Source organism: Bombus bifarius, unplaced genomic scaffold (genome assembly GCF_011952205.1).
Source record: "Bombus bifarius isolate JDL3187 unplaced genomic scaffold, Bbif_JDL3187 scf7180000007975, whole genome shotgun sequence".
Classification (NCBI taxonomy): domain Eukaryota; kingdom Metazoa; phylum Arthropoda; class Insecta; order Hymenoptera; family Apidae; genus Bombus; species Bombus bifarius.
In genome coordinates, this window is record NW_022884361.1 from 2,022,222 (window position 1) to 2,049,360 (window position 27,139).

Below are 27,139 nucleotides of genomic sequence, written 5' to 3' on the forward strand. Positions count from 1 at the left end.
CAATTTCGTTTTGTCCGTTTCGCTGTGAAAATCCATCGAACGCCACGTGCTACGGAATGCCGATCGAAAAGCTGACAAGCACGGAGCTAACGTGCAACACGAATTCCCCCAAATAGCTAAAGTTGTAGTAATTTAACGTCGTTCGAACCAAGGTATTCTCGATGGTCATTTTTTAATGGAATTCCCCGAGAGACTTTTTTCATCCAGTTGCATTTGTCACCGTCGCCAATTCGTAGGGGATGCGAAGATTTACTTGTCACAGTGGATCCGATGAAAATCTTGAAACCCTATTTGTGTTTCGATATATATATGTATATGTGTGTGTTGAATTATTCATTATAATTTCAAATCAAATAAGCCAATATATACAGAGGATACAACGTATACTACAGAAAAGGAGTTTAATGTAATTGTTTTATTTTGAACTTGAGGTTTATTTGTTGAATAACATTTACATATACTGGGCGATTATTTCTTTTACTTACTTGAACGTGAAAGTAGAAACATAGGACGCGAAAAGGATTCATAATCCGGGAATGTTAACCTTACATCGGAATGTGAAAATAAGCTTCGGGGTATTTTTAATGGAAAAAATTGAGTTTAGGCTACATTGTTGGAAGGTTATTCAATAACATGATTCTTTTTTTTGTGCAACAACGTGTATATTTTGCGTTCTCTCAACTTTGTCCCATCGCAGGAGACTGCGCTGAATTACCGGCACGCAAAATTTACGATTATAAAACGATGTTCCTGGAAAACTCCAGGCGCAACGGTATACTTAATGTATCATAAATTCAATCGCGCGCGCGTGAAAGTCGTTGCAGACATTGTTGTAAAGTTCCAAGTAAAATGAAACTATAAAATACGCATCATTTGGAAAAAGGAATTCCAAGAGACAGGATGCGATAATGTTTCTTGCACGCTAATTAGGAATTCGCGGAAGATTATAATGAACGAGAAGGTACATCGTTTTACTATTTTGATACGGCGCTGGTTATTCTCATAAAACCGAATTAAAATTTCAGAACAAATTTCTGTAAGTTGCCGAGCTTATTAAAACACATCGAATCAAATAAATGTTAGATTATTTTAAAAAGGTAGGAACCTTGCTATACGTGTACTTGTTAAACTTCGATAATAGAATGAAAATTATGATGTCAATTGTTCCAAAAAATTATGTTATTTGATTTGTCCAGAGAGATATGTATTAACAACGGTTATTAATCCATACAAAAATAAAATATCAACTATGACGGAAACATCAGCATCGAGTAAAGTTGTCCTTGGAATAGTATGTCCGATGTAAATGAGTATAAATGGAAAATTACGGTCGTTCCATTTTTCTTCGTAAACACAACAAGAGGAATTTGGTACAAGAGGAAAATGTCTCAAAAAGACGGATATTTTCCGCTACCGGCACGCTCATGCACTCGAAATATTGCAAATGAATGGTCGAAACATTCGAAGGGAATTAAAGATAAATGGAGAGCATAGAAATATGGTTCTTCTCTCCGTTGTAAACAAGGACGTAGATCTTAATTGTTACGTATGTAACATAGAATGACATTCGATAAATGATCCCCAAGCGGAAGATACTATACATGTGTAATTATATGTATTCAGTCGTTGCATTAAAGAATTATTGTTACACCGTATTAAGAAAATGGCAATGAGATACGGCTACATTTTAAGAGAAAATTTTAATGAATATCACGCTCCACTATCGGATTTTATCCGAAGTAACTCGATATGAACAAAAACAACGTATGACTACTAACCATATTTAATGTCAAATAATTCTAGCACGTATGACCGACTGACTATATATAATATTAAATAATTAAATTCGAATTTAATACGTAACGAGTAATTTAAAACAAAGAACAGGTAGCTTCGTGCGTGTATACTTTACCATTTGAGAAATATGACGCCTGAGATTTATTTTGAAAAATTATTTTTTTTCTTCTCCCCAATTTTATTTATGAATTTCTTCTAATTATTTAAAAGATAGGAATACCTTCAGTTGCAATTTTATGCGATTTAATTTGGATCCCTAGGAAGGATAGGATAAAAATAAATAAATCTTCTTTCTTATCGATCTTGTATTTTTTTACATTTTTATGCACATGCAATTTCCTTATTGTTTCTGTTCCACTGGAAACAACTTCTTATCGATGTTGTATTAAATATATATATATATATATATACACATATTATTGTCTCTGAAACGATCTTCCCTGATTTTTTGGCTTTATCAATCCTGATAAAGGCGATTAAGGCGATTATCAATCCTGAATTAGGTCAATAGCTTATACACGATTGTCTAAAAAGCGATACATTTTGTGAGAATACATATACGAAAAACTTAAGGTATCGGAGTTCTGTCGCCAGTGTCATCCTGCACGAGAAACGAACAAAGATGCATGCAATTATAGTTCTCTAACACACACTACTATCGTTAAAGCTAGGGCTAAATTAGAATACTGACGAGTTTCATACGTAATTGCTATACCTTCTGTGCCCACATTTCGCATACACGATGTACACGATTTATCAAGGTCCATTAAAAATATAATTGACATTCAATATCGTTGACATCGAGATAATTCTTATTACCTTGATACATGATATCCTTAGATTGTACTGAAAAATAATTTTCGCAAATTTTATGTGAATATTTGACTGATATAAATTTAGCAAACTCTAATATTCCTTATGAACGACATTTCTAAATTATTCTATTCGATCATTAACAATTATTTAAACTCTATAACACACTCTGGATGGACGAAATTTCAACGATTAAAAATACTAAACAATAAATTAACTAGTGTCGGTTAAGTTTTCTTTCGTTACACGTATAATAATATTATATCTCAGCTAGTATTGTACAAACGTTTCATGTAAAATCTTCTTCTGTGGGTTTGGTCCAAGATAAAACTGTCGTCATTGTAACTATCGTTAACATTAACGAAAATGATAGTTGAAAAAGAAACGATCCGTGAACGACGAAGGCAAATTTTCTTAAAAAAATATACACGTTAATTCACATGGAACAAACGGTGGGTTTTTATAAAACGCGCTGCCCTGTTTTTCCGTGTAGACTAGATTCGTTGGAAAATACGCGTTGCACCATCACCAATGAAACCTGGAACAAAATTTAACAACATTTAGAAATATAAAATGTCAAAGCTACGGTACTCGTTATTACACAATATTTAACGAAGGAAACAAATTCCGCTTAAGTTCTGCGTCTTTAGTCGTATGAATGTTAATATCAATAAGTGGCAAATTATTCGTAAAAGAATGAATTTGCATAAACATCCACATACTAATTGCAAATAATGTTACTTATATAACTATAACTAATAACTAATATTTATTATAATATTAATATTTACTTCTTAAATTTACCAGCTTGCCGTACTCACCTGCTATTGTCTGATTTCTGTGTTTATGTCGTTGATGTAGCTAATCTCCTTCACCTTGATGTTCGGGAAGGTATTAAGGAATTCCAAGACCACGCCGTTAGTCCATCCGAAGCCAGACTGCACGTCGTACTCCCCTCCGCCACCACTTTTCCCCGGCGTGAGCGAGTCGTACTGCAATTAAAACGCTAATTACACCTAGTAATCACACGTTCTCGTTTCTCAAAGCGACCAGCCCTCGGTCGGATAATTAAGTCACCGGGTGATCGACAGAGATCTTCCTTGTTAACTTGCGCCGGATCTACTTGCTGTCTTAGACTCTTAGTCAATTTTACAGGAACGTCGAGTTTCGAACATGCCTTGCCACGAGTTTATCACAGTATTCTAATTGTCGACGATATTAATCAATGTTTCGTGGAGAGGATCACGAATAACAGCTAAGCAAAGTTAACAAACTTCACAGTTCGGCAGACTCCATCTTCGCCTTTAATGAAATTCTAGATAATTAGAGGAGACAGAAACTACCCTTCGATTTGTGGATGGTATTTATACTGGTTGCTGAGTAATTGTTTGATAAATTTGAAACCAGAGAGCGGGATTAAAGTGATATTAATCATTTGAGCGTGGGATGAGTCACGTTTCAAATTTAAATGCGAGGAGGAAAAGGAATTTTAAAAGAATGCTTTCGAGTTTCTAATGAACAGATAGATTGGGAATTACAACAAACTAGGCGAATATTGAATGGATTAAAGAATGATAAAAATTAAATAAATTAGCAGCGGTTAATATTAGAATAAGGTATTTAAACGAATATGAATGTTTAAATTTTTGTGACACTGCGAATTATTACAAAATGTGCGAATGTTTCTTCAATTAGCGTTACTCAAGAACAGAGGGTGCTCAAGAATGTTTTAGTCCTTCGGATGTCATTTGCATTTCTTTACGCCAAGTTGTTATAGCTTAAAAGTAAATAAGTGCGTTTAATTCGCGAAAGAGCTGTTCTAGGAAAGGCAGAGTCGGATTAAGATGCAAATCTAATTCTTAAGAATGTACTGGAAGTTTTATGAGAAAGGAAAGATGAATATTTTAAGAATGTGTTAATTACATACTTCTTCTTCTTCTTTTTCGTCTTCTAGATAAAACTTCAAACGCATATTAAACATCCTTAGCAAGTAGCACAAATTAACCGATTTTAGTTTCGATTTTCATATTTTACAGATTATCGGACAGATATAAGCTTCTGTCGAAGAAAAGCGATCTTAGATAGTGACTCGCGTAATTTTCGGTAAAAATAGTCAATTATTTCTCGATAAATTTTCTCTGAAGTTAATAGTTTTATTTCGTTCAATTAGATTAATGTTTATGATCATTCCTGATATTTCTTAAATGTAATTCAGAATTATTGTCGATCGTGGCACGTTGCAATTATAGTATGGCATGGTATAGTATTAAATCTTCTTTCGCGATTCGATATAGCTTCGGCAAAGACCACGCGAACGTCAACTCGACTCAACGGAAAGCTTTTCAATTTAAAGATGATATTCATGATACTATACGCTCGTTATATATCATCATGCCGTTCGTATAATTCACAGCAATTAGAAAATCTTCAATTTTCAATCGGATGAAATTTCCAAGCTATTGTGTTTTCTAAAGACTTTGAAATCATTAGATTTCAATAAGAAGAAGACCTTTCTCTCAGTATGCATATATAACTCTACTCTATTTTCATTCGACTCTTTCTTCTCTATTTCTATTCCTTTCTGTCAGCTACAATAAGGAATAGCCCGAGGCACACTCGATCTTTCCAACGAATGTTTTAAATTATCGTTAATTTTCCGTCCTTGACACGTTCGAAAATCTGACTCTTTTACGTGTATCTCAATTTCTCTCCTTCACTCGTTATTTCCTTTTGTCCCCACGGTTCGACAATGTCGTTGAACTACTTCACACGAAGAAATCAATATGCGTTCACAGAATTGAATATACAAAGAGTTCCTCCGTTCTCCTCCATAATAAGTAACGATCTTGGTCGTTAACTGCGATTCAATTTTGCGTTTCTACTTATCAGTGTTAACTGCCTATAGTTAGCGATAATGTATGTCAATTAATTACCTCGGAATTCCCTATTGGGAAGTTGATTCGGAGATGTATAGAGAAATATATTCTACTTTGAAAATTTTACGCGTAAAGTGGGAAATTGTGGAATATCGAAATAAACTGAAAGAATATCAACTAACGTAGACGAAAAGTTTGCGAAATTTCGCGCATTTCAGTCTCCGTAGAAAACAGTCGATTATTCTGAAAAAAATTAGCCATTCTTTTTTCTCAAATGTGACTGTTTGAATTTTTTGTTTGACCAGTTGGTTTTTTCTAAATCTTAAGTCCCTTTTCTAAATCTTGAAAGAATGAAAATTTTACAAAGTTTGAGTGTTCCTATATTTTTTTCAAAAGCGATTTATGTTCGGGAAAAATATACAGGGTGATTCTACGCGAAAAAAGAAGTCGAAAATATAGAACAAAAATGTTTTTTTTATTTTTTTATTTTTTTATTTTTCCATCGAGATAACGATTTACAGTGAGATTCGTTATAACGTACCGCGCGCGTACCGAGCGAAAATTCAAAGTCGATTTTCTCGAAAACAAAGCCTCAAACGAAAAATTTTTATTCTATATTCTCGGCTTCTTTTTTCGCGTAGAATCACCCCCTTTCCGCTTGTACCACCAGTTACCAACCACCCTGTATATGAAAAATTTCTACCGGTTTGCAAATTTATCTTTTTCTTTATCTTTTTCGCTAGGCGAGAGTAACAATTCGCTATTTTTTCGAGCGTACAATGTTCGAATCAATAAACCGGTTAACCGTTGAAAGAAAACTTTTGAAACACAGCCGCCTAAGCTTGGCACTGTCTTGCCCGACGTGCAAAAAAGAAATGCGTGGCAAAAAAACGTATCGATATTTTTCATCGGTAAGCTGCCCGTTGCGAACAAGCTCCATAAATTTCCCTCTGCGTCACGGTATCATGGCCGAAATGAGGTATGGGACGTTCCATGGTTCTCTAGTCTATGATGTTTCCTGCGGTCGGTTCCAGTATCTTTTTCGCGATCGTGTGATATAAAAATGGATGGCAAAAAGAGGGAAGGAGCGAAACGTATAGGGGAGAAAAAACGGACAGAAAGAGACGAGGCTTGACTGGTTCTGACTACGTGAAAATTCATAGCCACGGGTGAAAAATGATGGACAGTGATTCATTCCGTTTTCGAACGTATACGAGCAGCCAGTGTGTTTTCTTTCACAGGGGTAGAAGGGAGGGAGAATACTTGAACGTGAATTTATGCATCTATCTTGCGGATCTGATAGACCCTTTTCTGGAGCCAGATATACGTATGTCAGTCAACAAAACGACGCGAAGCTTCGTTTATGGAAACGAAATTGAACAGGTTGTGTCTATTTGTATTTGGTTGGGACAAATGGAACGTTGTACCTTCGAAGTTTGAATATGGCATGTTAATATCATTCACTGTTTCATCGTCAATTATTAATCAAAATAAATTCAGAATCAAAACAAGACGTAAAATTCAATTGGAAAGGTTGAATATGTTCTCTATTCTATCCAGAAAATTGTTTGATGCAGGAATTATTTTTAAGCGAACCGCGAACGGAGAGATTGTAGCAGATCCATGCCAAGAATTATTCAAATTAATTTTATGTTCTATATCGTCATGACAGTAATGAAAACGTTGGTGATATTCAACGTGTGAGAATCCTCCTTGTGTGCTTTACGGGACAACATTTTTCTGCTCGAGTAGAAAAGATTGGACTGTCTTATCTTAAGTCTTCGTGTTTTATCGCAGATATTGTGAAAAAGTGCTTTGATTAAATCACTCTTAGCGAGGGCTCTTTCAATATTCTGAGTCATGGTCTGATGTGTATTACTTTTCTTTTGTTCCTGATTTTAGTTGGAACTAGGATTAACAATTAAGATTTAAAATTCCGACAGGAAGCCGAGAAAACAACAGTTCTTTCTAAAATTTACAGAGTTCTTATCTAGATAAATAAATGTGGCGCTAATACAAGAGAATAGACAATATTGTAACAACCTTTTATTTTTGTTCAAGAAGTGCACCGATTTCCTTCTGAAGTTTAGAAACTTAAAATATTATCTATTCAGTTTTGTTTAGGAATTATGGAGTTACTTGTTTTTACGTTGAGCTCTTATATTTTTCCATCATTTTTCAAGAAAATCGTCTATCGATATGTATATTTATCTTACCTTCTCAAACATTTCCTTATATTCTACGTAGCCAGCGTAATTGGAGCCAAGCCATCTAAATGCCAATTCGTGGGCGAAGTTCACCGCTTCCTCAACCCCTGTCCAGTAGAGACCCATTACAATAAATGATTGTAACGGTGGCCACGCGTTCGGAAAATCCCATTGTTCTCCCGTGTAATTTAATGATGTGGGTGTACCTCCTGCAGGGGAAGAAATGAAAACAAGTTTAATCAACACGGTCTTATTAACCTTATTTGCCTTTATACTGAAATGAACGTAATAATTTCAATTTAATAGAGCTGCCCTAACTCTATGACGATAACTCGCAGAAGCTATTATTTACCTTTAGCCACTAAATAATTTGCTACATCTATATATGAAGGAACAAAATGTCCTGTACTTTTTTACCGTTAACGATGTTATATTAAAATCTTTATAGCGCGATACACGTAACTAAAACTGTAACCAGAAATACATGTTTCACCGAACATAACTATATTAGTAAATAAAAAGGATAACTAGTAAATTAAATAGAATTCAAAACATCGAAAACATCCAGCGAATCTTCAATATTGAAGCTATTAAAGTTACTGGAACTTTAACCACTCGCTGTTTCCAAAGTACTTACACGACTCTGATAAAACTTCTTCGCAAGAAAACGCAAACCTTTCACTTTAGAATCGTTCCTATTTCATGTCGATATGACTCTTCGTTCCCGAGACATCGTCGTTAAAGCGAGCCAATATTTTGTGCATTTCTTTTTTTGTATCTGTCTCGCACCATGTACGGACCTCTCGTTTTCACACGCATCACTGACCTGTCTCACGTGTGTTACCTGTAGGGTGGTCAGTGACAAACGCCATGTAAGCATCTTTTTACTACCACCGCAAACCGACATACGTACGCTCCAAACAAAAAAATATAGATTACGCTTCTGCGAATTAGGCTATGATTCAGCATCCCTCGTGGCTTAAGTGCAAACGCTTTAAACTTATCTATCTTGGTATTGAAATATCGATGTAAAACAAAAAGCAATATCAAAGGCATGCTTTTTACTATTTTGCCGAATGGTTTTTGCCAAAAATTTTCAAGTTCCTTCGTACGTATTTCCACTGGAAATTGGAAACGGGGAACTTTCAAGCTTAAAGCCGAAGCTGTTAAGCTGGATAATGGAAGGTGTGTCGGCATGAATGTGATGTGTAACTAACCAGAAATCGCGGGTTGAATTGTTAATTATGATAATTTGCAGAGCTTAGAGCGACGTGCATTTCGTGCAGCGAATAATTCATTATGATCGTAGTAGAGCAGGGAGAAATGAAATATTCCCGTTTCGAACGAAATCGCAAAAATTAAATTTACACAGTAAATAAGAGAAAGAATTTAGGGAACTATATTCGATGCATGACATGCAGTGTGCGGCTGACTAAACCGACGTTTAACAATACTGTTCGCGCATTCTACGAATGATAAAGGTTTTCCTTTTTGTGTAACCAAAGACGCAAAAGCATGCAACTCTTTATCTCTTATCGCAATTCCATTCGATTTCATTCGTATAGGAAATAACCTTTAACCACGGAATCCTCGAAAAGCATCCTTTGTATTTTCCTTTTCATCGCTTCCCTTTTAAACTTTTAAACCTTTAACCGTGAAATCCCTCAAAAGCATTCTTCGTATTTTTCTCTTTGCCGCTTTCCCCTTACGCTTTTAAGCGGAGGACACCAGAAGATGCGTGCCATTATTCATCGAAAAGGTTGAAACACGAATGAAACTCGTTAAATTTCTTTCCACTTTGAAGTACCGAACGTTTATAAAAGCCTATGCGACTGACTTCGACTTTTTAATTGCGAAAACTTACCCAAGAAAGTGTCGATATTCTGTGTCTTGAGATATTTCACAATGGATAACGCGTAGCGCTCGCGTTGTAAGCGATTGTAACTTCGAGTGTAGAGTGGCGCAAGATTCGACGGATAAAACGCGTGCCTAGGTTTCGCGTTCTTCATGTCGTAGTCCAGCCATGTTCCTTCTTCTTCGTTCCATAGAACATTGTCGATAGCCATTTGGAGTTGCGACGCTACTTTATGATAATACTGGGATTTCTAGAAAATTACAAGTTATATATTAATATAAATCTAATACAAAATTTATATAAATATTTATTGACTTCTACGTTATATATTATTTTCGTCTTTTTGTATCGTGTGTATCATAAAAGAAGCGGATTTAAAAAATACCATACTATATGTACATCGCATTGTACATTTTATATCTAGAAAAAGAATGTATGTACAATTGTATGTTGAACAAGACCTAAGATGACTGAAACCTTTAGAAAGCTTATTGTTTCTTATTTCGTCCAGTTCCCATAAATCCAATTATTTCGAGAAATTGGATACAGTTTCTACAAGAAAGATTGGTTGCAATCAGAAAAAGAGTACGAAGCAAAAGAAGATTAAATTTACTTAACCGAGTGCGAACACATTCCCCTTCAATTAGTTTCAGATAACGATCTTATAATATTATGTTAATTATATCGACCAACCTCAACCACGAGAAATTTAATATTACATAAGCTTGCATAGAAATCAGTTTTATCTAACGTTTTCCATTAACATTTTTGTCCACGTTCCTTTCACATATTTTTTTTAATTAGCATACCATTTTCATTCTTCATTTCACTCTCGGGTTTAACGAGGTGTGATATACTAGACATGGCGTTAGAATTTTTAATTACATATTTCAAGAACAAACTACTACGTATGCACATAATGAACAAACAACGTTAGTTTGTAAAGAAATCTCCTCTATGTATGTGTATTCCACATAATCCTATTTTATTGGATAATTATGATAATCTCACTCCAGTAAATAGAACATTTCTAGAGCTAATTTTTGTAGATATTCTTCTTTAGGTTCTTTAGATGTATCTTTAGATTAGTCTTTAGATTATCACATTTCTAATGATGATAATTTCTCTAGATTCTTTACATTGGGATAAAATTTCTAAATAATCAGATTATGACAGGTGGTTTATCCACTTGTCATATAAGTTTCTCTGGATTAGGCTTCTCTGGAGCCCTTCGAACTCTACCAATATATTAGAACAACATCGGGCAGGCGAGTTTATGGAGAGAATTTGAACAAAGCTCGGTTTCGCAATGAATGCTCCACGGCTTACCGCATTGTTTCCAAGCAGACTGTGAAATTCGCCGAGGAGCCGGGCGTTTTGTTGCAGAATCGCATTAAGGTCGACAGGTATAATGTGCTGCGTAGAGATATTCAGTAAACTGAGCGTTCTGTTATTGTTGTCCGCTATACACCACCTGTTGGAGAAGTCCCAGCCACTTTCGGCGCCTGCTTTTATATTGTTGTAGAAGAAATCCCGAGACTTTTCGGGTAGTAGTTGCGCCTGTTCGTAGTCTTCCCTGATATCAAAAAAAGAAAACAAGCACACGCATGTATGAGTAAAAATAGACAAATCGAAGGATCGAGGGATCGGAGGATCAAGAGGTTAAAGAACGAGGAATCAAAGGATTCCCAGATGGACAGATCGAAAAATCAAAAAATTCCAATGCCGACAGTGCGAAGAATCGAGAGATACCGAGGTGACAGGATTGGCGGATTCACGAATTTCCTTGAACTGATAAATAATCGCCAATAATTCTTTACTGAGAAAACAAAACCATCTTTTTAGCAATCGATCAAAATTTAAGATGCTAGTCCTCGATTTCCATCAAACATTTTTTCACTGTAAACACAGCTACGCGTCGGGTATCATAATCATTCGCGATATGTCGTGACAACGTAAGCCAAACATCAATGTAAATCAGGTCAAAGGTATAGCAGTTTCAGAGTACTCTCTCCCAAATGCTAAGTTGTATAAGATCATCGTTTCCACGTGAGCGAAATACAAACACAAATTTGGCAAACTTTGAACGCAACTGCATTCGAAATTCATGTATGAGGAGCATGAATATGGCCATAACTCGTGAATCCGTTATTTGCATTTGATTATGCCGCATCATATTAACAGTTCTAAGGAGCTGAAACATTTGAATAATTTCCATTGTAGTTTCAGGGTGTGCATTTGTCGTAACAAATTCGAAGCTTATATACCAGTGTACGTGCTTTGAATGTAATTTCGTTTACCACTATGCAAATCCATTTCGAAAGTTAATTCATTTCTATACATTGACATTGAAACAATAAAATTGACGTGTAGGATGTTATTTCATATTGATCACTCCATTCTAAGTCATGTCGTTATCTTTGGAAGAAAGTAGATCGAACTTAAGATGACATACATTAAAAAAAAAACACGTCGGTTTATCGAATTAAATACTTCGTTAATGGAAAAGTTTACATTCGAGATCTTATGGAAGATAAACTGTATTTTTATCTATGGCAACGTCGTGGTTTTCGTTATCTAAGATTAGGAATCATGCATGCTTATACACGAAATGTAAATATCCAAAACGATCTCAAATGAAATTAAAAATTAACCTGTAACTTTCCGGTCGAGGTCTCGTGCTGTTGACGGCATAGTGTCCCATTTTGTACGTTCTCCCGTCTTTTTTTACGTCGATCATCCTTTTCTGTTGCCAGAAAGCAAACTCACTTTCCAAGGTCGGTATAACTTTGCGCAGATAATCGTAGTCCCCAGTAAAGTCCAAGTATTTTGATACCTATCAGTCAAAATCAAACATTATTATATGTACAATATCTTTTACAGAACGTAATTGTAGTGTAGAATTCATTTGTAGAACCTACTATGCAATAACAAAATTGGCACTTGCAGACGTCAATCTTTATAAGGTCATTTAATTATTTCAAAAGTTTTTAAAATATATATTAAAAAATATAAAATATATATTTATAATATATTTATATAATAAATAATATAAAATATAAAAATATATTAAATATATATTTAAATATATATAATATGTATATATATTATATATATACATAACTAAATATGTAATAAATTAATATATATTTTAGAGCTATTTAACATTTCTTGAGTTCGAATTACGAATGATCAAAGTATTCGAACTGGTTACTATAGTAATTTGAGCGCTACTCGGGCGCCTCCAGTATAAATCGAGCAAAATCGTAATTTATAAACGTTGGTATATGTCCATGTCCAGCAAACTTCCGCGATATTTGCGATTGTTGTTCAGAACTTCGATATCTTTGGAATAAACAGGCGTAGCTGCAATCAGACTATTCTTACCGAAAACACATTGGAGGGGCTGACATTTGGAAGTAGAAATTCTGCCGTATCGAACTTTTCGAGTGCGGTACTACGGAACAAAGTTTCGAAACGCGCGTCATAGACTACAATAGTCTTGGCTAGCGGGTTTGTTTCACTAAACACTTCTTCCCGCCATAAAAGCACTGTTACCTGAACTTTTTTATTTTGATACATTAACTCGTCAACTATCTTATCTCTGGATTTTCCGTTTTCGAATTTTACAAAGAATCATTAACATTTAAAATTATAAAAATTAAAGTCTATCAAATTTATCTTACTCGATTAGCGTTTTCTGGTAAAACGACTCGATATTTTTAATTGAAACATCCAACAGAGATCGCGTTAAAAAATTTCAGACCAACCTCTTTATCTCGATCGAGTTTAAAAGATTCTGAAAATAAAAAATGAAATATCCGAAGTACAATTCCAAGAGGAATGCTCTTCGTCTTGTCAAAGAGTTGGTTGGAAGAACCGTATACATTCACGGCAATCTTTTTACCAGATTCTGAAATCTTCATACGCTGAGGGAAATAATTTTCTCCGCGTGAACTAAAAGAGTTTGCACAAGCATGATTTTCGTGGCTCTCGCGGGTTTTCTGAGTTTATTCAAACGAATGCACCGAGAATGACTCTAAATTTCACGACTTAGACTCTTCGCCACGAACCATATTTCTTTTCCTCCTTTTCTCATTTTTATAAAAGGCCGCGTTTATTTCCTAGAAATGCAAAGACCTGTTCAAGTTATTCGGTTCACGTGCTTCTGTGCAAACAACTTCTATTTCTCTGTTTTTGGTAATATCAAATTTATTTGTCAAGGTAAGCGGTAAAAAATGTTTCACCATTCTTATATAATTAAATTGAATTTCAAATTAAAAAATCCTTTGTTCGACTAAGATTACTCGACTCCAAGTTCGCTTATTGAATTCCCTATAACAGAAGTCCGACAAACTTAATTTCTCTTTCATTTCAATCCTTGCAACGTTATACCTACAACAAAACCGATAATAATAGCAGCGAGCCGACATTCGTCAACCGCGAGATATTAATATCTTTTTCACGGTACTCCATTGCACCAAGGAGAGAAAGAAACAGGAAAATTCAACAATTTCACTATGAAAGGACCACTATGGCTATATCGATCTCGGTCTTAAATTACAGACATTTTCCGACTATTGAGTTTCCCCAACTCAATTGTGTGGAAATCTTCCAGTGCTAGTCTCGCCACACCACAGGAAAGGAAATACGAAAACTTTTAGCCGATGTTGCCTCGAGGAAGTCGAGTTTCAGGCAACTTTAAAATTCTTGTTCCCGCGAAGTCTCTGCGACAAACCGAGTGCAGGATTCGACTATTATAACCCTCAGATGCTGTATCATTCGCGTCGCTCGTAGAAATTTCGAAGGACAAGCTATTATCTGCCGCGGTCAAATGACCTTCAAATTCGATGGAATATGTCTCGATGAGATAGAAAACCGACGCTAATTGACATTCCAAACAACATTATCGTTTAGTGGCGTCCACTCGACCTGGCGGTCGAGCAGATTTATTTTTCGTGAAAAAAATAATTCCTTTCGTCGATTCGTAGTTATAGCGAATTTTCGGGGGGAAAACAAATCTTCGAGTAGAACGAGGGGGCTGTTACCTGTTACGTAATTTTACAGAAATTCCAAAATACAAAATGCACAAGTTGCTACGATTAATCACAAAAATTAAGCGAACTACGTGTATTGCATCGTTCGTTTATTCGTACATCACATTTTGCACGATTTTTTCTCTTAAATTATTATGAGAAATATTTGTTATTGTTAAAACGATGGCTAACGGGCCAAAACAAAAAAAAAAGGAGAAAAAGAAAAAGAAAAGAAAAGAACGAATCTGTTTGCGATTTGATAGATCCTACATATTTGGGATGCTACGTACATATGTACACGGTTGAGAGAGGAAAACGAGTTTAAAGTCAATATGGAAAGGTATGACGTACCATGAGATGTATTAGGGGTGGTTGGCTCCTCATGAGGTAATAAATTCTACCACCGTTGGGTATGAACCCATATTTCTGCACCATGTATAAGAAATTGTCTATCATTCCCCTGGCAGTTTGATACATGTCGGATAACAGTAGCCCTTCAATCACCCAGTAACTGTCCCAATAGTAAAACTCTGTCGGGATAAAAGAACATTGTCAAAGTATATTTTAGTACTTCTGGCATTTTTACAGATTCGCGTTTAAAATCTTACGATTTATAGGGGTCAAATCAAGTATATTTTTGCATCGGTGAAAATTTCAAATTTTTGGTAATTTGTTTCAAAACTGACCACTTCGGAATACCATACTTTGTACCGCTACTTAATTTGCATACCGTTCGTGATTTATTATTAATATATTCGCTGGCGGTCGTATATCAGCTGATCGTTCGAGTCAATCGGATTATATGTTAAACATGAAATACAATAGAGTGAAACATACAGCTGAACCTATGGTATCGAGTTGCACAAAGTACAATGGACGACAAGTTTTATCTTCATTACAATTACAAAATAGGCATAGTTAAAAACTAAAATTCAAATATTTGTTGCAAATGTAATATTTTACAAGCAAATAAAAAGAGACGATCGGTTAATTACTAAACGAAGTAACTTTTTGACAAATAAATAATTTAATGTTTAGCAGGTCTTTAGCGGTAAAAGTTACTGGAATCTGTATAATGTATTAGAAATTGGAAAATTTTACCTTTGAAACGACCACCAGGAATTATTAAACCATTGGGCACGTAAATCAGACTATGCCTATCCGGCTGCCTGGCAACTTCAGGATTCACCTTCCTCGCCAATTTCTTCCAAATTTCGTTCAGATCTTTCACCCACTCGTAGTACTTGGGTTCTTGGATGCGTTGCAAGATCGAGGGATTATTCGTCCAGTCTGACAGTGTCCAGTTTACTAGCTCGTTCGACGCGACGAAATTTTCATTAACATACTGAGTCAGCTGGCTTTTAGTCGGTTTGTTGTTTGTTTCTTTCATCAACTCGTAGAAGCTGTAGGGAGTGAAAAGAAACACGATCGTCTAGTTAGGCAATCATAATAATGAGATGTAAAGAAAATCTATCAGAAAGATTCACTAGTATAATGCTGATGATAAATATTCTTTTTTATTAAAAGATCGCTTCAAGAGAAAATAGCATTCCTTAACTCCAGAATTATTAAACTGCAGATTTTTTATGCACTTTTGAGAAATTGGAATGTGGAAAATTACACAGAATACACATAATATGAAAAAATATAAAAAACATCCAAAGTATAGTGGTTTCCATAATATTTAGTAGGTAAACCAATTTTCTATCAAAGTTCTATCTTTTAACTGGGTTTCTCAAAAGTATGAATTTGCATAAAAATCCACAGTCTAATAATTAATGACCTGCAATGGATGAGATTGTAATTGAAGTGCCATGCTGGTGTTATAAATTTCCATTTTACATATTTCTGTTCGCAGAAACGTATAAGACATAAAATAAAACTTTTATCTACATCTAATATATTCATAATTTAGCCTTGCTCCTGATACAGGAACGATCAGTTCCATTGATCGTTAACACTAACCTTACGATGAGCTTTACGTTCTTCCCGAATTCGCTTTACAATGCTCATAAAACGAGAGAGAATTTCGCGTTTCGTTCGAGCCAGCGAAAATTGCCAACCGTATCTCTCGAACGAGACATTCGCCCAAAATGATGTTCGCTTTATGTCGGTGGGTTGACCACGGAAAACGAATTGATCACCAAGAAAATTGCGAAAAGGTGCAGACGTTCTATAGTTCTCGATACGTTCTTCCACATTCTACAAGTAGCGAATTGTAAGAATTTTATGCATTTCCAAACTTTTTTCTCGTGGCAACGCAATGTCGTGAGAACGTTTCATCGTTGAATGGAGAAGAAAGATTGATTGATCGTGCATTCATCGCCGCAACAAGCTTTCTGTCGTTTTCAACCGAATCGTATTCTTCCATTGTTGAGAAATCTTTCAACTTGAGAAAGATTTGAAAGAATCATTGATACGCGTGATTACTTGTTTCCATCGTATGTGAATAATTTTCTTAAAATGTTAAAAATGCTTTCCTTGGTTCGAATTAAAACAGAGGTATTGAAATATCGAAGATTCCAGAATCGCGGCAGAGTTAAGACAGGGAAAATTGTTAAAGAGGACAATATTTAGAAAACTGGGGACTGCTGATAGATTTATCGAGACAATTAATTTTAACGATCTTAAAAATTTCACGTTTCAGCTATCTCATAATCGCAGGAATTTATAGTTTCCCCAAGTACTTGTTATTTTATCGGGTAAAACTTTTATTCGCTTGCAGTAGCGGTTATTTAATAGATATGGTTATCGCAAGATCGAATTGGGCTGCATTCGACGATAGGATAAGTTCACGGAGTAATCCGCTACGATGGAAGTGGACGAAAGCGAACGTAGCCGAGTATCGTAAACTGGATACTATAAAAGTCCCAGTAAACGGAGTGATTTAACGTAGGAACAATTTAAAAACGCGTCTGGTCACCGTGATTTCGTTTTCGGAGCGATCGTAAATTGCAGACGGCTTTGTGCCGCTTATTCATGTTACGCGGAAAGAAAGAAGGAACATTGGAATTTTACCTTAACACTAGGTTTACGGGTGTTTCGTATATACCTATCTCTACAAGCACCCGTCAAATTGACGGATAAACGAAAATACACATTTTTCTTTAAAAAATCGATTTATTTAAATTAAGTCTGAAAGGAACAATATTAGGCTTCACGTATAAATAAATTATTAATAAATAAAAAGTCTTTTTTTAAATTATCACTAAAAAAATAACAATAACATTAACACTAGGTTTGCGGGACCCGCCAATTTGACGGATTTCGAACTTCGAAATGAAATATCTCAAGAACCATAGCATTAATTTTAACTATTTTGCACTTTCCGAATTATGGAACAGGTTTATAAGTAATAGCCAGGCTTGTTATAAGCCATATGAAAATATTTCGATAGATGAGCAATTATTTCCAACGAAAGCCCGATTTACACAATATATGCCGAATAAGCCCCATAAATTTGGCATTAAATTTTGGTTAGCAGTTGACGTCCAAACAAAGTATATTTTGAGTGATTTCCCTTATATGAGGAAAGATGAAACTCGATGCTCAATACCGTTGAGCGAGTTTGTAACACTAAAATTAGTCGAACCATATTTACAACGAGACAGAAATATAACGACAGACAATTTCTTTACAAGCATCCCGCTAGCTAAAAAATTGCTAGCACAAAAAACAACTTTGGTTGGGACCATCCGGTCGAATAAAAGAGAACTGGCAAAACCAGCGAAGGAAAAAAAGGACAAGATGACTTTGTTTTCCTCAGATTTATATAAATCAGAAAACTGCACGCTTACTGTGTATAAAAGTAAACCTAAAGTAAAAGTCCTCCTTCTAAGCACCAAACATACAGGTGTACGAAGAGAAGATAATTATAATCGTGTTCCAGAAACCATTGCTTTTTACAATAAAACAAAGTTTGGTGTGGACGTCGTTGACCAAATGGCACGCAAATATAGTGTGAAAGCAGGGAGTTTCCGATGGCCCCTTCAAGTCTTTTTCAATATTTTGGATTTGGCAGCGATAAACGGGTGGATATTATATAGAGAGTGCATCAGATCGAAATTATTCAGAAAGGAATTCATATTTTGTTTAGCCGAGGACTTAGCTGGAGAAAACAAGAAAAACATTTGCCAAAGATCAGACGCTTCATTTCTGTCATCTTCAAAGTCAGAAGTGCGAAAAAGTTGCCAAGTGGGTTATTGCAAAAAATAGAAGTAATAATTATTGTATATATTGCAAAAAGATCATATGCGGAAAATGCACAAACAACATTCAGTATATTTGCAAAAAATGTGCTCAATACATATGATTACCCTGTACCGTTAATGTTATTGTTATTTTTTTAGTGATAATTTAAAAAAAGACTTTTTATTTATTAATAATTTATTTAAATGTGAAGCCTAATATTGTCCTTTCTGACTTAATTTGAATAAATCGATTTTTTAGAGAAAAATGCGTATTTTCATTTACCCGTCAATTTGACGGGTCCCGTAGAGATAGGTATACTACATATGATACAGATTTCGAAAATTAGAAAGCCTAGGAAAAAATAATTTTGTGTATAAATTCTTTAGATGAAATGATTAATTTACGATGCAAAATGGTTAAAATTGGTGCTATGGTTTTTGAGATATTTCATTTCGAAGTTCGAAATCCGTCAAATTGACGGGTCCCGTAAACCTAGTGTTAAGTGAAATGAAGCTCACTCTACTATTTAAGATCACAAAATATCGAGCAATTGTCTCGTTTGTGTGTATTCTTTTATTCAGAAAAATGAAATGTTATTACTGATTTATGCTGAGTTGATAATAATTATACGACACACTCGATGGAACGTTTACGATATTAAAAGAAATTCTGTTCGATAGCAACAAGTTTTAATTGCGTTAAAAAAATCGTTGGTCGAACTTACTTGGCGAGAGTTATTTCAGGGTCGTTTATCTGTTGAAGATCGACGAATGTCTTGCTGTCGCTGTAGATATTAGATAGCTGCACAGTTTTCAGTAGTTCTCCGGTACAATAGATCTCACTGGAAAATAAAAATAAATAAATGACAAATCTATCGATCTGGAATCATCGTATTTGTCTTGTGTACTATTCTTACATAATTTCTTAGATAACAATGTTCTCAAACGTAATATCAGAATTATAAACGTAGTTATAGTGAGTTATCGCCGCAGCCGTAGACAATAGCATGAATCGATAATCTGATTACATTGATCAACTGTTCGCTAAACCGATTAACTCGCGATCCGATTTTGGTCGTATTGAAAGATCATTCGGCAAGGAATAAACACAAAGTCTATTAGAAAATCCTAATCAAATTCCATTTTATTACAACCGTACACACGGTACATTAAACAGATGACATTTATATAGCTATTACCGATGAACACATGCATGTATATACGCGTAAAGGCTAGCGAAACACATACGCATATATAAAACATAAATCAATTTGCGTTTCGTGACTCTGATTCTGACGTTATTTGATAGTTAAAAGGCAATGATTTAACATTTTAATAGCATATAATTGACGCCCTATGGGGAATAATTGCGCTATAAACACGAAATGTAAGTATTTTGTGTTACGACATACGTTTTCGTGTTACGACGCGATCAATTCAATCTCGGTAGAAAACTATTGTTTCTACCTCCGACTAATATGCTCGTTTTATCTATCGATCTGCGGTCTTATCTCAGCTTTATCACACGACGTTTAAAGAGCGAAACCTCGAGAATCGTGTTTATGGAATACATTGCCGTTGGAAACAACTTTTATCTGCTTCCATCGAATCACACGAGACCATCCAACCGGAGATTCGTTGAATTTCACGGCGCATGCACGCGCACTAGAATAAAAAGGTTTGTTTCTACAAGTCACGGTAAATTTCGAGATTATAAAATTCTGTTCGTAGAGAAGTCCGGTCCATGTCAATGAACGTTTCATTGTCACTGTACAATTGATATATTTCTTGTTTAATTTAATATTTCCTTGAAAGAGAAGAAAACAGAAGAATCCTGTGCCGAGATCTAGAAAAATCGCCCGATTTTCCCTGACGTTATCGTTTTCGTTTGAAAAAAAAAAAAAAAAGAAAGAAGAAATAAAAAAACCGAGTGTCCTCCACCTCTTCAGCTTTCGAAATCCTTTTATCTTTTTTGATCTTGCATTGCATTTTTTCTCTCTTCCCTTCGAAATATGAAAAGAGAGCAACGACGATAACGTAACTACTGCTGGTTGCTACACCCTAGATTTCATACTAACCACCGCGAGTCACAAAAGAAGAAAAAAGGAAAAGGGAAGAAGAAAAAAAGATATTACGGAGCTGTCGAGGTTGTCGACCTTCGTCATTCTGTTACAGTTTCCCTTTCTACCGGATATATACGAGCGTTTTATCTTTGGCTTTGGTTCAGAGAAAGCTATCGGAAGTCTACTTTTGATTGATGGAATCTTGTTGCTCGAGCTTTCAAAACTCCTAATGGATGACACACTTTTCTTTTTTCACAGTTCGACAGATACGTGTGCACGTTAAAATATACGTGTATCCAAGCGTTTTTCTCCCATGGGACGTACTAATCCTAAAAGTAAATGTACGTAATGCTAGATTTCCTGTATCTTTTGTCGTTATCGTCGTGGTACTATATTTTTCTTGATTGAAAATAGCAAAGCGTTAAAACTCGTTATTAACAGTCCACAGTCTTCGGGAAATGTAAGAAAATATTATACGGCGTAGAACATGTAAAATTATAGAGAGAAAGATAAAAATATAGAGGATACTACGAGAAGGTGGACGATGAAACAAATCACGATCTTTCCATATCGGGGTGGTCACCTCTCTATGGAGGAACCACTTCTTCAATCGTTTCGAGAATATTTCGGATAAGGCAAGCCGTTTCACCCGAGCCATGAATTTCTTTAGAGGCTACCTGCTTCTTCTGTTATCGTTTTATCGTTTGGCCGGATGTACCTTCGTCAAACTTGTACGTGAATGTCCGATAGAGAATTATGCACCCGTTTGGGATCGAAATTTCTTCGCAATCCCGTCATAAAAATTCCTATACATGTTTCATGAACCCTCAAGCTACGTATGAAAATTTATAAAGTAACTTTAGGAAACGCGAGATGTTCGATTAGCAAGCTCCCTTCAGGTTTTGTCTCAATTTTCTGAGAGCTCTTAAGGGTTTTGCATGGTTTCGTGTAAAACCATCGCCCTTCAATACCGATAACCGATATTCTTGAATAAAAAACAAACGACGAATCATCATTACGAAGCCCTGCCCCGATTATGTCTTTCCCCCAGGCTCTTTGTTTCTTTTTTGTCTATTTGCCCGGCTGATAATGTTTCGAGAGCTCTCCTTAATTAATTAAGGTTATTTCGTGAAATCGACATCAGTCGAGCTTCAAGCAGAGAAAAGATGGTGAATTCCGCTTTAAAAAAGGTTCCTCGGGGGTTCCTTCAATCGACATATTCAACACTCCTCTTTCTCTCTCTCTGATACACACACACACACGCACACACACGCGCGCGCACACACACACATATTTTATCTGGATCCGTGGGATATAATCCAGAATAAATTGCCTCTTAAATTCGAGTCCCTTGCGAGGTTCGAAATGAAGTATGTTTATAATATTCTACCACTTAAAGCGTACAAGATGTATAAAATAAATTAATCAAAATCGGGATTACATAGAATTTGTGATACACTATTACCACTATACATATATCATATGACAATTATCAAGAAAATTGGCTTGTTACTGTATATAATATATTTTATCAGTCCACTTTATTATGGTTTTCAACTGGAGAGACAAATTACTCGCGTTAGGGTATTTGACTTGTTCTTTCTTTCGATCGTTTCTTCTTTGCCTCTATAAATCTATTATCAACGGTACATCGATAAAGTTTCGCGATACTCGTCGGTCAGAGCGAATAAAGAAAATTAATATGAAAGAGAGAAGGCAATTATTAAATAACAACTAAAGGCAAATTTCGAGATACAAATCTGTAGACTTGAATCGAGTATCTCGGAAAGTTTCGCGTGTCTAACAAATTTCGTTACATCTTCAGCGAATGAGGATTCACGGTTGCTCGCTGAACTAAATCTGCTTTCCCTTGTAATTTGAGATACACGCCCTCGCAACATTTCCACGCTGCGACTAACTCTTCGCCTCTGAGGAATTTCGGATGATGCTCTCTGTCAGAGAAACGCCGCTTAAGGTCAGGCAGGAATGTACTTTTCAACAACGAACTACATTCAAACTTTGAAATATGAGTAGCTAACTTCCTTCAAGGAAATTATGTCAGTTACCTTGATCGGGAGGAACTCGGTTATATGTTTATTAGACGCGTCGCCAACTTATATTTCATGAATCTAGAATGATAGATAGCGATGATGAAAACTTGACCTAAAAGTGGTAAAGACTAAGGTTAAAACTGGCCTGCGGTAATACCACGGTACTTTTGTATGTATTTATACGTACTATGTTTGTATGTATTGCAAATTCCATAAGAGATTCTTATATTGTTGATCGTTGAATTATATTATTGATTGTTGAAAAAGCAAGTAAACATTAAAAGATACACTGGAATCGAATTGATAAGATTAATTCTGAAAAAGATAAATGTCGAGCCATGTATTCTTATTGCGACTGAAAATGGTTAAATCTGCGTTTAAAAAGTTGAAAATAAGATTAACAGTTAAGAAGAGTCAGAGAAAAATTTTCTCACTAAAATAAATTTTACGCGCATACGTCAGTAAGAGATGACCTTATTTCCAGCAAGAAGGGATAAATATTCCTGTTTAAAGAATTATGCAGCGGGCTGTGTCAAGATATTATGCATACAGTATCGTAAATAATATTCAAAGTTATCCAAGTAACTTTGCCAAGTATCACGACTTTTGTATACTTTTACATCCCTTGGAAGTAGACGATAGGAAAGTTCGAGCAAGAGTAGCATAGCACGCACATTTGATGATAGGTGATTTTGTAAATAATATGCAAACGAAGTAATATAACACCGGAGATGAACCTATGAGACGTTTGAAATTCTAGCTGCGATAAAACAAAAGTATCAAAGGGGTTGAATTATGGTTGTTTCCGTGTTTAAACGGTCGATAACGCTATTATGTCCGTTTATTAAACACCTCGCACGTTCTCATATATTCTTGTAATGACCGTGATTACGATTATGGGATTATAAGGTGGATTTTCCCACGACGCTATTATACGACAAGCTGGGAGAAAGACGGGAAATCATGTTAAATCTTAGAAATGGAAAAGCATTTTATAAAAATATCCTTCTGATTTACATCGATTCCAAAGTTAAAAATTATCTTTGGGGGCACAATAAAATCTTATTTAAATAAATAATTTTACTTAGAATTTAATAATAAGTACCAGAACAATATATAATATTTAATATCTATAATATTAGTTATTTCGTTACAGAATCCTCAAAAAATTGTTGAATTTGGGACGTTGATTTCTCACGAAAAGTCCGCACGATAGAAAGTTAAGGGAAAGTCCTGTTACCACGATAATTATCTACCAATCTGGAAAACCATGAAACCACTGAAAGAAAGCGATGGTCTGATCGAAATCAGAGTATCAAACGGCGAGTCAATCGTAGTCGTTTGCTCAAAATGATTAAACTTGAAACCAAATCTGGCTGATATCGTAAATTTCACGGACATAAATTACGCAAAAGCTCTTGGCGAATCGCCATGAAAACGCGAATCACAGACAACTCGTGTAAACCATACTTATTCGACCATCAAATTCTGCAAAGTATCTCGTAAATTAGCAACAAGACGACCGGTCAATTAAGTGCGAAGCTCGATCCAGGACCGTTAAGAAACTCCGATCAAACCGGAATTCCAGTAATCTCGCGTTCCCTCGTAAAATGATCCACGATCCACGAAACGACGTAATTTTCTGCTTGCAGAAACGTCTATAGACGTTTCAAGTTACCAAGATTCACGCCTTAAAACGAATTAAACTTTCTCCTTCCATGATCCCAAAAGTTGTAATTGTTTTGGCTATATAATATTCTTTAAATCAACTTTAATGTTCGCTTTACCTCGTTGATATTTTTTTTGACGATCTGGACGATCGTGGCTATCACTCGACTTGATAGGAAATCGATTGTATATCCTGAAAAAAGTACAAGCATCGAGATAAAATAAGGTGCGCACTGGAAAGTATCACGTATTCGATAGAATAGAAACAGTTTAAATAATCTCTAAGCTAATAAAATTCATCGTGCGTTGTTCTACATTATCTAAAGCAATAAACACAAGCAGAAGTATATAGAGATAGCATTTAACAACGAGAACTCCTAAATCAGGGCATAATGAAGCGTATAGACAAGCATTAAGTGAATTTACTTGAAAACAAAACCTCCTATAAAATAATTTTATTCCATAACCTCAAGCTATTAATTGTACCATTAATTACAGAATATCGTCCGAATATCGAATTCGTGGGACGTTTCGTAAATCGTCATCGTTGTATGGAGAATGATAAAACAAACCAATGAAACGGACAGCGAGATTTATTTTCATTTAACGGATAATACGTATTTATGGATAATGCGTACACGCTTAAGGTCTTTGCCTAAGGAACCATTACCGATTTCTGGATTATTGTTAAGAGTATCCTGGGGTGGTACACAGATCAATATATCCAGCATTGGCGAGGATTAAAACTATGAACTGAATTGGATCAAGTCGGAGGGTTAACAGCGACTGTTCACGTAATTGGAAGTCTCTAAAGCGACCAATTGGCTGGTAAGCCAAGTAAATTGCACGAAGAACAATGGTTTTGTGGCTTACCTGCTAACTAGAAGGCAATATATTTCAGAGAAACAAGGTGATTCGAGGGTGGCAGCAGATTGATAGGGAAAAAAGCGTTGGGATATAACACCGGTGTATTGTTTTATATTGTTATATTCCATTTTCGGGAATTCTGTTGTAATATGTTTCGTATTCGTTTCGATTAATCTCACGTTGAACGGAGATAGCAATGGAAGATCTCAGCGTTTGAATAGCTTCAATTGTAAAAAATCTTAAAACGCAAGTATATATATAATCGAACGTACACTTGTGGTAATGGCAATTTCCACGATTGTCGTATGGCTACATAGTTAGAATTATGAAGTAGTACGTATTAATCACAAAATTGCAGATAAAGTATTATTCTACTTGTAAACAACCTCTACATATTTCCAAACGTCAAGATGTTTACACGGATTGCATATTTTTCATACAACAAGTGGAAAAATGGTAATCAGGTCAAATAGAATATAAATTACACAAAAATTGAGTAACTCAACACAAACCGTTGCGAAACACCACAATACCAGCCCGTGATATTAATCATTCAATTATGCTTTTATTTAGCGCAACTTAGTCGTATGGTACTTAATTTCAACAGCTTTGCCACCCTTTTCAATTTCCGTAATGAAGATTCTATGGTAAGCGTGCTTTTATACAGCAGAAATTCGTTCGTTCGCAGAATTCATTCGGTGTATCGTTCGCTGATTTTACCGAACACAGTCAAGATCAGGAATCTTCTCCTATCTTCAATCGGAGAATAAAAGCGTTGATAGAACAATTCTCGAAACGGTGTCCTAGGACACTAGCTATCCATTCACGTAACGGAAATCCTTTTAAACGTAAAGCTCGCTGTTTCTCTTTGAGAATCGGTACGCAATTTGTACGTCGTTGAAATAACATTACTTTATATGAAACACGTTGGAATTTTCATTTATATTTGATTATGCGTTAATTTTCTCAGCGATACGGAACATAATTCGGAAAAGCATTTTCGAATCGTATTTTAACAAATATTCTTCGCGAAAGCTTTATATCGCAGCGATTTCATTCGCTATTATGTATGTACGTAGAAGTAATTTTCGAGCAATTCTGTTTGCAAGATTTGCAATTTGACGCCAATGAAAAGGGACACAAGATATGCTATCGATAATGTGGAAATTACATTCGTCGGATAATTTTGCGACACGCGAAAAATTTATCGTTTGTAATCGGTCGGTATTCAGCACCCGATCCGATTGGATGGTTGTAAATTTGCTCGGTAGAATTCTGTAATTTTGTTTGCACGTCGATTTCCCGGATACGATGTCTTTGAGGAATCGGGTGGCTGAAAAAAAAAAAAAAGAAAAACAAGTAAAACGCGACAAAGTTGTATATTCAGCTTTAAGAGCTCGAGTGTCGCCAGACTCGTTTCAAAGATGCACCGTGTGTAACGTGAGTTGAGTGTGCTTTATCGTACAGGTAAACCTGGATCTATAGGAGCAACAGGTAAAATACTGAGAAATTTAAGTCGATAATAGAATTCGATACGTTCGCTGCCAATGATATTTTACTTTGAGAGAAGTTCACGGGGCTGTTAGGTCAAATCAATATACCGTAAAATTCACGACAACTGTAAAAAACCGCATAATATAAGTACTCTTTATCATTTTTTTGCTCTTCCTTTTCGATTTTTTACAAAAAGAGAAATTCTCTACAGTCGAGTTAGAG

At 35.4% G+C, this 27,139-nt stretch overlaps 1 protein-coding gene across 1 annotated transcript in view; it reads right to left on the minus strand.

Moving 5' to 3' along the window:
* Window positions 1–2,105: 2,105 nt before the first annotated feature.
* Window positions 2,106–27,139, minus strand: part of LOC117217271 (trehalase) — a 33,979-nt gene continuing 8,945 nt past the window's right edge. Inside the window, exons 2-10 of the mRNA XM_033464759.1 lie at window positions 19,500–19,616; window positions 15,686–15,987; window positions 14,936–15,114; window positions 12,203–12,384; window positions 10,878–11,124; window positions 9,558–9,798; window positions 7,703–7,902; window positions 3,432–3,602; window positions 2,106–3,148 (exon numbers count right to left, since the gene is read on the minus strand). Of these exons, the coding sequence (XP_033320650.1) occupies window positions 3,435–3,602; window positions 7,703–7,902; window positions 9,558–9,798; window positions 10,878–11,124; window positions 12,203–12,384; window positions 14,936–15,114; window positions 15,686–15,987; window positions 19,500–19,616 (1,636 nt within the window). The 3' untranslated portion in view covers window positions 2,106–3,148; window positions 3,432–3,434. The remainder of the gene's footprint in view (window positions 3,149–3,431; window positions 3,603–7,702; window positions 7,903–9,557; window positions 9,799–10,877; window positions 11,125–12,202; window positions 12,385–14,935; window positions 15,115–15,685; window positions 15,988–19,499; window positions 19,617–27,139) is intronic.